This window comes from Phaenicophaeus curvirostris, chromosome 6 (genome assembly GCF_032191515.1).
Source record: "Phaenicophaeus curvirostris isolate KB17595 chromosome 6, BPBGC_Pcur_1.0, whole genome shotgun sequence".
Classification (NCBI taxonomy): domain Eukaryota; kingdom Metazoa; phylum Chordata; class Aves; order Cuculiformes; family Cuculidae; genus Phaenicophaeus; species Phaenicophaeus curvirostris.
The window spans coordinates 38369023-38383884 of record NC_091397.1 but is presented as its reverse complement, the minus strand read 5'-3'; the positions used below and the strand labels follow the sequence as shown (position 1 = coordinate 38383884).

The following is a 14862-nucleotide window of genomic DNA, read 5'->3' as shown; positions in this document are numbered from 1 at the left end:
AAAACCTCTGGGGAGCATGTAAAAGCGTTTTCCATCCTTCTATGAAGATGGTATCAATTTTTTTTATTCAAGTTCTGATTACACTACTGCCTAGCATTTCCTCTCTTGCCTGTGGAGTACGTTTCTCCCAGTCAAAGAGCCTGACAAGTGGTTTAAGCTTCAGCACAGGTATCTGATATTTCAGATTATCAGACAGGACATTTCTTTCAAAGAAATAAGTCTTATCAGTACTCCTTTCTTTGAGGAATTGTAGCCAAATGGTTCCATTTTCATTTAGTCAGTCCCTGTAGAAAACCCTCATATACAGTCTGGTGAACTCATGTTATACCGAGGGTGCAAGATCTAAGCCTACAAGGAAACATTTTTCTCCCCCCCCCCTTCAAAAATGCGCTAGCCAATGAAAAAAAAGTTACAAGAAATGCCAGAGAATGTTTATGTCACAATAAGTGACAAAATGTGACTTCCTCTAGCATATATCAGAAGGTGTAAGCTGCCCCATGCCCCTGAGGACTCAATCAAAGTTTGGGGAACCCTCTACTAGGTCACATCGGTGCAACAGCTCTAAAGGGGGAACTGCACCCTGGGGGTGGGGAATAAACAAAATCACATCTCTGGTCCTTTAGCAATATGAACAAAGCAGTGGGCTATTCACAGGTTCAAAGGGGATAATTCAGTAGATTGAGCTGTATGATACAGCAGTGTAGATGAAGCCCTTCATTGAGCAAAAAAGTGACAGGCCAGCCTGAATGCAGTCTAGCAGATCGTGGTTGAGATGCTTTGTGCCATGTCTACGTACACAAGGGAATTCTACTTCCTACTTCTTTCTCTTGTGATGGCTGCATTGTTTCCAGCTTTTACACACATCTAACTACCCCCACAGAAAAGCTTTCTGAAGATACGAGCAATTTTATCTATTTGTCCCACGAACTGGCTGACCTGAAAAAAAGACATATCGCATATACAGAAACATAGAATGGCTTGAGTTGGAAGGGTCCTTAAAGATCATCCAGTTCCAATCTCCCTGCCATGGGCGGGGACACCTTCCTCCAGATCAGGTTACTTAACACACCTCATCCAATAGCCAGCCTTGAACACTAGGGATGTGCCAGGGATGTGGCATCCACAACTTCTCTGGGCAACCTGTTCGAGCACCTCACCACCATCACAGGAAAAATATTTCTTCTTAATATCTAATCTAAGTCTCCCCTCCTTTCAGCTTAAAACCATAGCCCCTCATCCTATCACTGCACTCCTTGATCATTCCCCGATTTCCTATGAGCCCCCTTTTAGATACTGGATAGCTGCTATAAGGTCTCCCTGGGGCCTTCTCTTCCCTGGGCTGAACAAACCCAACACTCTCAGCCTGTCCTTGTATGGGAGGTGCTCCAGCCCTCTGGTAATCTTCATGGCCCTCCTCTGGAGTTGCTCTAACAGATCCGTGTCCTTCCTGTGCTGAGGACTCCAGAACTGAACGCAGAACTCCAGGTGAGGTCTCACAAGAGCAGAGTAGAGGCAGCAGCACCTCCCTTGACATGCCCATCACACTTCTGATGAAGCCTAGGATATGGTTGGCTTTCTGGGCTGCAAGCACACATTGCCAGCTCATATTGAGTTTCTCATATATCCCATAGTGGAGCAAGTAATTGCTACCACAGACCAAAATACAGAAGAGTTGTGCCAGGAATCCTAATATATGCTTCCCAAGCACAGCTAACTACTTTCAGACATTTTCAGAATATATCGTCTCATAAAAAGGGGCTTTGATGACATTGTGAGTATTCCACTGTTAAATAAGTCTTAGGGAAATAGAAATTTGAACACCAGTAAAATAGAGAATTTTTAATTACATGTAACAGCCAATAAGCTACTTTTAGTGGCTATGAAAAAACTACATTTAGCAGAAACAGCAATAAAACAAGAGAAGCTAAATATAACTCCTCCAAAGAACGGCATATTTATTCAAGCCAAAAGGAGCTAATTTATACTATGGGTGTAGTTCTTACTGACATTATCTGGGGAAAATGACTGTTACAGGAGCGGATGTGATATATAGCCTTTGAGTCATGCATGATAAACCCTAATGGTTTTGCTTTGAGGTAAAAGTCCTTACTAATCAAGTAATGAATCATTCCCAAAACACCGAGTTCCTGAGGCCATGTGTGTCAGAAGTGCGACTCTAGAGAGCATACTCAATCATTAATGATTACTTTTGAGATTTTTATCAACTGATTAATAAGAAAGGAAAGAAGTTAAGGGGTTTGAACAAAGAGTTAATGGACCTTTAACAACATTCCATGTGCTTTAGTGAATAGAACATAATGAGTTTTATTTGCCACTGGCCACAAACCACCAATGATCAAAGTGCTCCACACATTACTAGTGTTAAAATAAAGCAAGGAACAGTGCTTATGGTTTCAGAAGATTAGAAAATTAAGTTTACTTAAAAGATTGTAATGTCCATACTTATTTCTTATTACACCTACGTAGTAGATTAGAGATTAGAAATAAAGAGCCTAGCTTCCTAAATGAGTAGATGGACATGAGGTAAGGAGAGAAAGGGGAAGATGCTTCCTCCCTTTGGGTATTAGGTGCAGGACCTGTTGGTATCAACTATCACAGAAGTAAAATTCTGGCTTTTAAGATACACAATTCTAAGAAGACATTCAGGAACAATTTGGAAGACTAAAATGAAGACAAGATGAATTATGTGTATGTACGCATATATAGGCATGCACACATGTACACAAACATATATCCTTTTGTACTACTGCCTATAAATTATTTATGTCTAAGGAAGGCAAAGGCATTTGTCTTCAATATACTCTTCATCTCTGTGTTGAAATCATTGTGGAAATGTCAAAAGAAATTACTCCATCTAACAACCTGAAACTACCAACAATTACTAACCTAGAGTATTTTCAGCTCCCTAAAACAAATGAAAAAAAATAGGGCAGTCAGTTCAATCATGTGACTCTGCAATCAAGTCTCAGAAATAACAGACTTAGAAAATCAAATTGAAGAGTATCATTTGATGGCTGGGGTATTTTATTCTGAGAGCAAAGTAAAACAGGAAACAAACAGAGGCAAAGAGGGGACACGGTGCTTCCTTTCAAAAGGAAAGACAAAGTCCAAACCTCTGCCAGATAAGTTAGAACCTTCAAATTAGGGTAGCTCCATTTTCCACACAGACGTATTTTTCATGCTAAAACCAAAAAACACACACATATTTAAAAATTCCTTTGTAGAATTTAATTGTAATTTACTCTAAAAGTCAAATACACATACCTTCACTAGTGGGGGGAAATTCAGTATCAGGAACTGGACCAAGCTGGAAAAGCTGTCACCAGTTTGAGCCAACTGGACTCCAGGAAACTCTGAGCAACAGGATTACCAGATACGAGATAGAGCCGAGAGCATGTGCCTAGAGACTGAAAGACAGAGAACCTGCAACTCTGCTTATCACAGCACCCAACAGCACAGAAAAATGTTAGAACAGATCTGCAGAGAAAGCTGTGGACAGTCATAGAATAGTTCCACACCAACTGAAATACGGGAGACTGTGGACTGCCTCCAACTGGGAATCACATAACTACACTAGTGCAGTGCTATGAAGAAGTGTATTAGTATGGGTTTTGTTCAACTTTGAAACAGCTGCAAAGCTTCCAGATGGCATCACATTCACATCCAGCTGGTGTAGAATGCAGGCAAAGCAGATGCATGATGATGTCCCCAGGCATAGAGTCAAGCCCTTAAACATCGGGCCAGAAACCCATGTCTTACAAACCAGGCTCTCTAGAATAATGGTAGTTTAAATCAGCTACAGATCTGTTCTGAAAACTCATCAAAAGTGTTAGACAAGAAGGACAAAATAAGCTTACATTGAGATATTTACCAACTGTTAATTGGAATTTCTGTTGTCCTTTGAAGTGCTGAAATTTCAGGGAAGAAGTAATATGATTCAGAAGATATAATTCAGAATCAATAGTCATCTCAATCACAATACTGATTTACACAGACAACTAATTTTGCCTGGTAGTGTCAATTACTATAAAGTGGACAAAAACTGGCATACAAGGTTTCAATACTCTTTCTTGATCACAAACTATAATGAAAGAGAGACATAACAAGCATGATAACAGCACCATGGTGCAAACTACTCACAATTCTCTCGTTAACTAAGATGTGCTCAATGGGATTCTAACTAAGTTCATTTAAGTTCTGTCCAAAATTCAGATTAATTACACATTCTGAAGAAATGTCAAGAAACATAAATATTTACTGTATTTCCTGCGGCCTCCTAAATTATATCCAGGGATACAAAAGATTTACTTTTTTCATACATTTGAAAGTTTATTGTATCATAGCTTTCTCTTTTTGGATGCTTTTCTAAGAAAAAATGTTTAGTTAACACTTCAACATGAGCTGAATATTCTTTCTGTGAGCATGTTTTTGAGTAAACGTAAACAAATCTGCAAGTCAGATCTTACAGGCTTTGCTCTTGTTTCTTTTTTCTTTCTTTGAGAAAAAGAATGCTACAAAATTAGCTTTAGATTTGCTTATTTAAATGTGAATGCCCAAGATCCCCAACTAACATCCAGGGCTGTGTAGGTAAGGGACAGCTCAGATCACGTACCTCAGGGAAGACAGACACCCTTATATGTGGATAAAGCTTTCTCAGTCACAGGCAACAGAATTCCTACACAGTTTACTGCTGTGTAAAGAATTAAAGTTGATCCTCCTGATACACTTTGCTTCCTTATTCTAAACGAGGAGTCGTGGTACCTCTACCTGGAAGCAATTGTGTTTATTCACCACTTCTAACAGACTTATGGTGAAATGCTACACTTAATTTACAGCATTGTTAGCAATATGAACAAGGTAAAGAGTATAGCAGTGCTGAAGGGAGAACAGATGAGGGAGATTACACTGAAAAAACCAACAACGTAGGAATTGTGTTTGTTCATATTCCCTGTAAACAGTAACCTATGAGCTCCTCTTCAAATCTCAAAGACTATTTGCATGTTTCCCCTTGTTTGAAGCAAAGTATTTAAATGAAAAATTCCTTAGCACGCGAATCTCTTCAAGCTGCAATTCATATGCAGCACTAAGAAGAAGCAAGACCATGACCAACTAAGGTAAATACAAACCACATACTAAAAGACAGTACAACAGACAACTTCAGGTTCTCTACAGACAAGATCTGAAAATTATGTTGAAAGCCACTTCATTGCTGCTTACAGTCAATTATTTGTGAGACAAGCTATTCAGTAATAACATAAATAAGATGACAATGACAGAATAGCTGAATTAGAAGATTTAAAGAGAACAAAGTTTCATAATCAATTAGTTCTAGCAGTTCTCTTTAGAAAAGTGTTAGGACCTCTAATTAATGGTAAGAGACTCTCAAATTTAAAATCTACCTTAAAGTAAGACAATCTAAAATGTATCACCAATCAAAAATAAAGACCTGCTGTTGCAGAGCATGCAGTTATTAGGCCTAGATGTCTCAGGTTATGCAACTGCACCAACCATTTATGTCAGACTCGTTCTGTCAGTCCACTCCTAGTAACTGTTGTTTCCAATGACCACAAAAAATTTTACAGTGACAGGAAGATAAAAAAATCTTTGCGTTCCTCTGTATATTTTTAAAATCACCAGACTAGAAGGGAAAAGGTATTTAATATTTCTACTGAGAGAGGGAAGAACATCCCTCTTGTCCAGACAGGGCACAGCTGCCAGTCAGCACTAGGGCACTCACTTGACAGTGCACAAATAAGCAACTGAGAGGGAAGGTGCTGGGGTAATCAGTAAAAGTTGAGATGTCAGCATTAGAAAGCACAAGCAAATTGGTGGTTTTACAGAGAAAGGATGAAGAAGCCTCAGAACATGCAGAAACCTGAGGTACTGTGCAACAGCGACATCGAAGAACAGGAAGGGAGCTATGCTTACTACTTACCACAGAATCACAGAATTGTTTAGATTGGAAAAGACCTTAAAGACCTTTATGAACATGGAGTCCAATCATAAACCTAACACTGCCAACCCTACCACTAAACCATGTCCCCAAGTGCCACATCTACACATCTTTTAAATACCTCCAAGGATGGCAACTCCACCACTTCCTTGGACAGACTGTTGCAATGCTCACCAACCCTCTCAGTGAGGTAATATTTCCTAATATCTAATCTAAACCTCCCCTGGTGCAACCTGAGACCGTTCAGTCTCATCCTATCAACTCCTACTCAGAAGAAGAGACCAACACCCACCTCACTACAACCTCCTTCAGGCAGTTGAAGACAGTGATAAGGTCTCCCCTCAGCCTCCTTTTCTTCAGGCTGAACAGCCCCACTCCCCTAAGCCACTCCTCGATGGGGATATGGTACAAATTTGTTAGCTTTATGATTTGTCTTATTGTAATACAATGCGAAGTAGAAGTGACTTGGTTTTTATTATACTTTTTGTAAATTTGAACTGTTCGATCTTGTCTCAGATTTGTGTTTTCAGTACTTGAAATTAGTTAATCAAAAGCTGGCACCCTAGGAGAACTTCGCCCCACATTTGAAATTCATTCTTCCTCCTCTTTCCCCAAAAGATCATAACTGGAATAGTCTTCTAAACATGGTTACAGGGTTAAACACAGCTTACAACTAGACACAACTAGTATTTCTTAGGTTCACTAGGATAAAAACCATATGGGTTGAAATAAGAAACTGAACTGTTTTTTTATGACACGTGCCAATTCCGGCATGTACCTAGAAACCCAAATAATGTATGTCAGGAGTGAACAGATGAACATTATAATTCCGGGGCAAGCACCTGCAGCTACTACCAAACTATGATTTATTTATTTTTTTAATATGACAGAAAACATACTGTAGAGATTAAAGATCATTAAATTACACCTTCAAGTAATAACATGTCTCTAGTAGGTGAGCATCATACAAAGTACATGCTGTTTACCAACAGCTATCATAAAATTTGTTGCAATCTCATTTCATATTTGAGTCCTTTAAACTACAAAACATCTATACTATCTCAACTACTGTTCAATTGGTTTTATATTTATCTAATTAAATTCCTTTCTTAGAACAAGAGTTAGCAGCATGTCCAATTGCATTGGTAATTTTTTTAATCAGAGATGAAGAAATTAATTCATAGGCATACAAACAGCATCTATTGTAAATTAATTTTCCATTATTTTCACAGCACCTTCCTACAAATAATTCCTGAACATAAGAACATTTCCTTCTTCTAAAATGTAAGGCTACTACATATGTAACAGCTTTTGTTTTCCTTCCAAAATGGAACACCTGATGTCACTATTTGTAAACCCTTGTTAACACTCAAATTCTAGACGAAAGTGTTAAACAGGACTATAAAACCAAAAGAAAGCTTTTCATCATTGCACACACTAATTCCTCCTTATTTGCTTATCTGCTATTGTGAATACAAAAAATAATGCTAAAGTTTCCTAATAATAAGCCTGTTAGTAATTTTACTGTAGCACTAAATGCATCCTACCTTGTCTGTAACATACAAGGACTAATAAAAAAAAATTAGTTCATAAATGGTAAAGCTTTTTACCAGAGAATCAAAAGCAGATAGATTACTTTTCTTTGGTTTGGCATCTATTAAGTTTGACACACGTTGTACTTTCACAGAAAGTTCATATATCTGCTGTATAACTGTTCTGATGCAAGGCAATAAGGGAAGCAATACTGGCACCTTTATATCCCTGGGGATTTGGAGAGGTTACACAATTACAGCCTCAATTTAGAAGTATCCCAACGTATAATAGTTTTTCTGTTAAGAATGTAATTCACATAGAGCCCAGGTCCTGGAGATTGTTGGTCAAAGAGAATAATAAAATCACATACTCATACTGACTGGAAACTCCTTCCTGGCTAGATGAAAAAGTTTGGAATACACTATAAAACCAAAACATTTACATTCCCACTCTGACTGCAAAACTCTATGTAAAAAGCAACAAAACCTTCCTTTGTACGTAACAATTACTTTGGTGAAAAATGAGGGGATAAAGCAATGCAAATTTTTCTTTTCACTTTACAAAAATAATTAACATGAGAGAGGAGATGGTTCTTAGATACTGGTAAAAGAATAATTTTTTTTCCCCTAACAGAGTATTTTATTGCAGGATTTATCATATTTTTTTTATTACAAAACCCCTTAAAATTTCTGTATCACTTATTCAGAGTTCAATCCAAATTCCATTGAAGCAAATAAGTCATTCTGCTATGAGTCTGCAGGATATGGATCATCATTCTTCACTGAATGCATTCTGCATTAGAAAAACAACTAACAACCATGGTGCTCAAAACAGACAACTGTTGGAAAGGAAAAATAGAGACAATTTGTTTTAACAAGTCTTCTGAAAAGCAGTGTTCTCAGAAGAACCATCATATTAATCCCAATGTAAGTAAGGCTACACAGTTAAAAGGTTTTGGAGTGAGACTTTATGCTATCCGTATTTGTCTGGCCGCATTCTTCCTTTACTGAAAACACATTTATCATCTTTTGAATATTTAGATACACTTGTTCAAATAAAGACAGAACAGTATACTAAATTAAAGAAAACAATGTCTTTTTTTAATATAGGACATGCATCATTGAGCAATTTCATTTCACCCGCATACCAAGGAGACAATGTTAAATTCTACCACAACTCTTAATTTCAAAACAACACATGCAGAAGTGGGGTCTCTATAGCAATTACTATTCTACTACACTTTTGTTTGTATTAGTAATAATAGTTCTTTGCTGCAAGGGGATTCACAGAAAAAAAGAAAATGACAAATGAAATCTACCAAGAAAAATGTAGGCTTTCCTAAAACAAAGTTTTAACAAATGTGGAAAAAATCTAAGTATTTATTCTCTGGAAAGATATCTTTTTCCTCTTCTAACAACTACACTAATTCTAAATAAAAATAGCTTACAATAGTAATTGTCAAGAAAAACACCCGTTAAGTTTTGGGTTGAAGGATCCATACATTAAGCTTCTGTGATAAGCATCTATTTCAACTACCTGATTTATATCATATTCACAGAACTCATCTTTCTATTCAACTGCATAAGAAAACTGTCAAACACATCCTGGTTGCTTTTAACCTTAAAGGCAACAGTTCTACACAGCAAAAGCAGACTCAAGAGACTCACTTTTGTTTATCCTTAGGGCTATTTAGTCATGCTATTTAAACATGTTAAAGAATCACCCATCTATCACAACAATATCTAGTCTTTCTTTAAGTAACCAAAAAAACCCCACTTTCAAACTTCCACCACCTTATAGTTAACTCATTGTGTTATTTCTTGTGTACTTCCAGCATGAAGATAGTTTAGGAATGACGTTTTTTAAAAACATTGTTCTTCTACAGCTATCACATTCTGAAATGATCAGAACATAAAATCCCCATGAGGAAGGACATGGTCAGCCTCAGACAATTTTGTTGTGAATGTTAGACCAGCCAAACCATTCCACCAGTTTACAGTGTACCATAAAATATTTACACAAGCTATGAACTATAAAATATTTTCACATGAACTATAAAATATTTACACTATCAACATCAGTCAGGAAAGAATGATGTGCTGTCAAGATGGTGTGACCCAGGAGTAAAGATTCTGTGGTCACAGATTAAATAAAACTATTGCAAATCATCTGGAAAGTTACAGGGAATATTAGGTTAAACAAATTACTGCTTCCTGGTCTCTTGGATGGTAAATGTAACCAGGAAAGCATAGCTTATATGCTTTACGCTAAGTTTTACCAACAACATAAAGAAAGGTTAGGCTTATAACCAAACTGTACTGACCTCTCTGAATGTTCCTTCCAGCAAAGTGTCCAGATGTTGAAGAGGAGCAGGAGTTTTGTCTTTGAATCGTGTCAGCAATCGCCGTTCAATTGCTCGAAACTGTACAGCCCTCGCAGATAACAGCTCCTGAAATTTTTCAGCATTCAAACGTAGCTGCAATTTAAGGGTTTTCAACAATTCAGGTTAAGGATTACGAACATCATGTCTGCACATTCAAAAATTAAATGGGAAAATGATAGTAAAATTTTGATGAGAGTGTGTATTATTCGAATATGATAATGTCATTTATACTAGTTTCATATTTTACGCTGCTCGGGAAGCTTACTGATGTTTTCAAGAATTATTTGATTTGAAATCAAAACTAATTGTGAGCAGCCACAATAACCTGTGAAAATGCGTAAATATCTCATCAAGAAGCCTAATAACAAGGGAGAAATTTTACCATCAGGTTCTCAAGACTTCTTGGTTTGGTGTGCTACTTATGACACATACATGGAGTGTACTGGACTTGAGATTCATTGCAGTAGAAAGCAAATGATTATTCCCTTAAGTATGAACAGAAGTTTTGAATCCTGCACTGTTTGAATGATTGTCTTTTTCTGAAGTCAAGTCCTTTTCCTTTTATACATACTGATAAGATATTGCAACAAACTTCCTTGTAATGTTCACAAAACTTTTAGCAACACTATACATCAAATGCCCAGATAATAAGAATAATTATGTTACCTTTTAATCACCTTACCATTTTAATTCTAACAAAGAAATTACTAAATATAGGTGAATGTTTCAAAAAACAGGAACTCCTCTGTAGAAGAGTAATTAGCATAAGTTATTAAGAAAAAGCATTAGGACACAGAGCTTTGCAGACATGATCATTATGATACAAATCCATTTTAAAGTGCTCCAAAACGTGCAGAAAAATCGTTTCCTAAATTTAAAAAAAAAAAACCACTACATTTAAAAATAAACAAATATATCATTTTGTCAGTACATAATTTTGAAGGACAGTCTAGGGGAACTAAGAGAAAGAGAAACACTGTGGAGCTTTTCTAGAAGTAGGTGGAAAAAAACCTGACATCTCAGGTAATATTCTCCCAGGCTTGCCAAAAAGCATGTGATGAAACTAACAGGAACGGGAGATCCCCTTGACAGATCATTTGTTCCTTTTTAGACCACAATTATTGAAAAATTTCAGAAACTTAAAAATAGCCAGCTGCAACATAGTTAGATTCTAAATTAGCATTACAGCAATCACACCTATATCTCAAACGTCAATGTATTTAAGCTCATGGCACAATCTAATAAAGCCTATGTTCAAGATATTTCTACAATACCAGTCACTAAAAGAACCCTAAACTTTTTAAATTTCATATTAGTTTAAGTACTCATGAGATAGATCCAGATTTAGGCTGACTCCTTAAAAAAAAATCTCAGATAATCTTTCCGTGTGATGATGGCTCCAACTCACAGAAAATTTGGCAGCACGGAAGAACATCCAACAGCTTTTCTCTCTTACATACCTATGTTGCTGTGTTTGCCTGTTACAGGATTTAAACACAAAATTTCAAATAGCTATTCTCTTTTTTTTTACGGAAAAGGAAGGGGGAAGAAGTACCTATATTTTATTAGCTATTCCTACAAGCTAGCTGAACTACTGGAGATTTTTTACTGTCATCCATATGACCAATCTCAAAGAAGTAATTACATGTATTTTACATCTGCTCTGGTAAACTTCCTTAAGCCTCCAATGCTACTTCTACAAGGACAGTCAGTTTATTTTAAATCTGAAGGGACTTCTGATAGAATCACCAGGATGATTCAGGAAAAAAAAAAAAAAAACATGCTCATGGCTTCATTATTACAGAAGAGAAAAACAGCCTAAAAATAGGGCCAAATTTTGGAAACAATTTTACATTTAACATCATGTTAGTGAATAAAGGAGCCAGGGCTTCTTCACAGGTAGTAAGCAGAAGGGCAAGTACTAGTATCATCATTTACGTCATTTGCAGACTGCATACTAGCTACTCTGCTAATCACAAGGGCTGTTTCAGAGGCAAGGCATACTCTATATGTTAAAAACTAAATGATAACATTTTTTCCAGTACCAGTTTAGATGCTACTTCCTGTTTTCTGAAAGTCAAATGTCTGTAATAACTATCATTATTATATAATCTGATTAATCATAGTACTAACATGTAAACCATTTTTTTAACTAGCAGAACATTAACGCTACACACAATATGTAATATACCTCAAAATGTCGATCAATTAGTTCAAAATATTCTTGCAGGGGAATTGAACCAGAAAAGGAACATGCAAAATCTTTGCAGTTTTGCTTCTTGAAATGTTCTTCAAGTCGAAGTGTGAGCTCTTTTGTTATCAGCCAAAGGTCTTCTAACTGATCACTCTGGATCCTATATCGTTCTTTGAAAACAATAACAAACACAAGACTAATAAACACACATAAGCCGCATACACACATTATAAAATATAGCTCATGTAATACACAAGTTTAACTTGCTAACTGTATTCGAAGTCTAGATGAGATTTTAGTACGAGATAAACGTCACTAGCGTTAAAGAAATACTTGTGTTTTATTTATATCAGTCCTAAATACTCTTTCTTTCATTCTACCTTTACAGACAATTTTGCAGCACAAAATGAAAGCATTTACTGCTTCAGGATGACTTACTTCAAAATATGAGCCTGTTCATGAAGAAAAAGTTATGAAGAACTATCATAATGAGGAAACAAGATAATTAATGGATGATATTAAATCATAAACAACAGGCTGTCTGCAATTCTCTGCCATAACACAACCTTAGTGAACTTTTCTGAATGATGGAGGCAGAATCAGGCTAAATTTACTCTAGACCATGACAGAAGCATAGCATCCTAAGCAACTGATAACAGCAGTAACAAACCAACTCCAATCCACCTGAAACCATAGAATCATAGAATAACCAGGTTGGAAGAGACCCACCAGATCATCGAGTCCAACCATTCCTATCAAACACTAAACCATGCCCCTCAGCACCTCGCCCATCCGTGCCTTAAACACCTCCAGGGAAGGTGACCCAACCACCTCCCTGGGCAGCCTCTGCCAGTGCCCAAAGACCCTTTCTGTGAAGAATTTTTTCCCAATGTCCAGCCTGAACCTCCCCTGATACAGCTTGAGGCCATTCCCTCTTTGCCTGTCCCTTTTCACTTGGGAGAAGAGGCCAGCACTTTCCTCTCTACAACCTCCTTTCAGGTAGTTGGAGAGAGCAATGAGGTCTCCCCTCAGCCTCCTCTTCTCCAGGCTAAACAACCCCAGCTCTCTCAGCCGTTCCTCATAAGGCCTGTTCTCCAGCCCCTTCACCATCTTCGTTGCTCTTCTCTGGACTCGCTCCAGAGCCTCAACATCCTTCTTGTGGTGAGGGGCCCAGAACTGAACACAGGATTCGAGGAGCGGTCTCACCAGTGCCGAGTACAGAGGGAGAATAACCTCCCTGGACCTGCTGGTCACACCGTTTCTGATCCAAGCCAAGATGCCATTGGCCTTTTTGGCCACCTGGACACACCGCTAGCTCATGTTCAGTCGCTGTCAACCAACACCCCCAGGTCCCTCTCCTCCAGGCAGCTTTCTAGCCAGACTTCTCCTAGTCTGTAGCACTGCACAGGGTTGTTGTGCCCCAAGTGCAGGACCCGGTATCTGGCCTTGTTAAACCTCATGTCATTTGACTCTGCCCAGCAGTCCAGCCTGTTCAGATCCCTTTGCAGAGCCTCCCTACTCTCCAGCAGATCAACACTTCCACCCAGCTTAGTGTCGTCTGCAAACTTGCTAAGGGTGCACTCGATGCCTTCATCCAGGTCATTGATAAAGACACTGAACAGGGCTGGACCCAGCACTGAGCCCTGGGGAACCCCACTTGTCACTGGCCTCCAGCTGGATTTCGCACCATTTACCACCACTCTCTGGGCCCGGCCATCCAACCAGGTTTCCACCCAGGAGAGTGTGCGCCTGTCCAGGCCAGAGGCTGACAGTTTCTCAAGCAGAATGCTGTGAGAAACTGTGTCAAAGGCTTTACTGAAGTCCAGGAAGACCACATCCACAGCCTTTCCCTCATCCAGTGGTTGAGTCACTTTGTCATAGAAGGCGATCAGGTTAGTTTGGCAAGACCTGCCTTTCATGAACCCATGTTGACTGGGCCTGATCACCTGGTTCTCTTGCATGTGCTTCATGATAGCACTCAAGGTCACCTGTTCCATGACTTTCCCTAGCACTGAGGTCAGACTGAGAGGCCTGTAGTTTCCTGGGTCCTCCCTGCGACCCTTCTTGTAGATGGGCACAACATCAGCCAGCCTCCAGTCCAGTGGAACTTCCCCAGTCTTCCAGGACTGTTGGAAGATGATGGAAAGGGGTTTGGCTAGCACATCCGCCAGCTCCTTCAATACCCTTGGATGAATCCCATCTGGCCCCATAGACTTGTGGCTGTCTAGTTGGGCTAGCAAGGCTCTGACCACCTCCTCCTGGAACACAGGAGCTTCATTTTGCTCCTCTAGCTCCTGGGTTTGTACACAGACGGAACGACCCTCCTTACAACTGAAGACTGAGGCAAAGAAGGCAAATCATGAATGTCTTTTGGAAAGGGTTATTTAGTTCTTAGTTATTACACTCAATACAATTTTTATTACAACTGCACTTCCTAGGTTATCTTCCAGTAAGTAAAATATTACTCTAACTAGTCACAGACCACAATATTCAGTTTTGATAGTGCTGTGCTTCACTACAGATACAGTTAATATCACTAAAAGGTGATTTTCATCCACCTACACAATACGGCTTTGTAAAAAATGCTTAGTACAGAAGAGAAAGTGTTACTATTAACTGAAGTGAAAAAAATACCAAATTCTCTTAGCCAGTGTTATCTGTCCCAAGAAATACATTTCTTATCATATTGTGGTGAATTCCAAATTATCAAGATCATTGGATTAATTTTTATTTGTTGCCTCTAGTCTGCATTGGTACAGTCCCCTCTTTGGTTTCCAG

The 14862-nt window shown here is 38.3% G+C and overlaps 1 protein-coding gene across 1 annotated transcript in view; it reads right to left on the bottom strand.

The window, feature by feature from the left end:
* The window catches only part of BBS9 (Bardet-Biedl syndrome 9), a 308094-nt gene that overhangs the window by 212305 nt on the left and 80927 nt on the right, over window positions 1-14862 (bottom strand). The window contains exons 18-19 of the mRNA XM_069859823.1: window positions 12082-12254; window positions 9831-9983 (exon numbers count right to left, since the gene is read on the bottom strand). Coding sequence (XP_069715924.1) covers window positions 9831-9983; window positions 12082-12254 — 326 coding nt within the window. The remainder of the gene's footprint in view (window positions 1-9830; window positions 9984-12081; window positions 12255-14862) is intronic.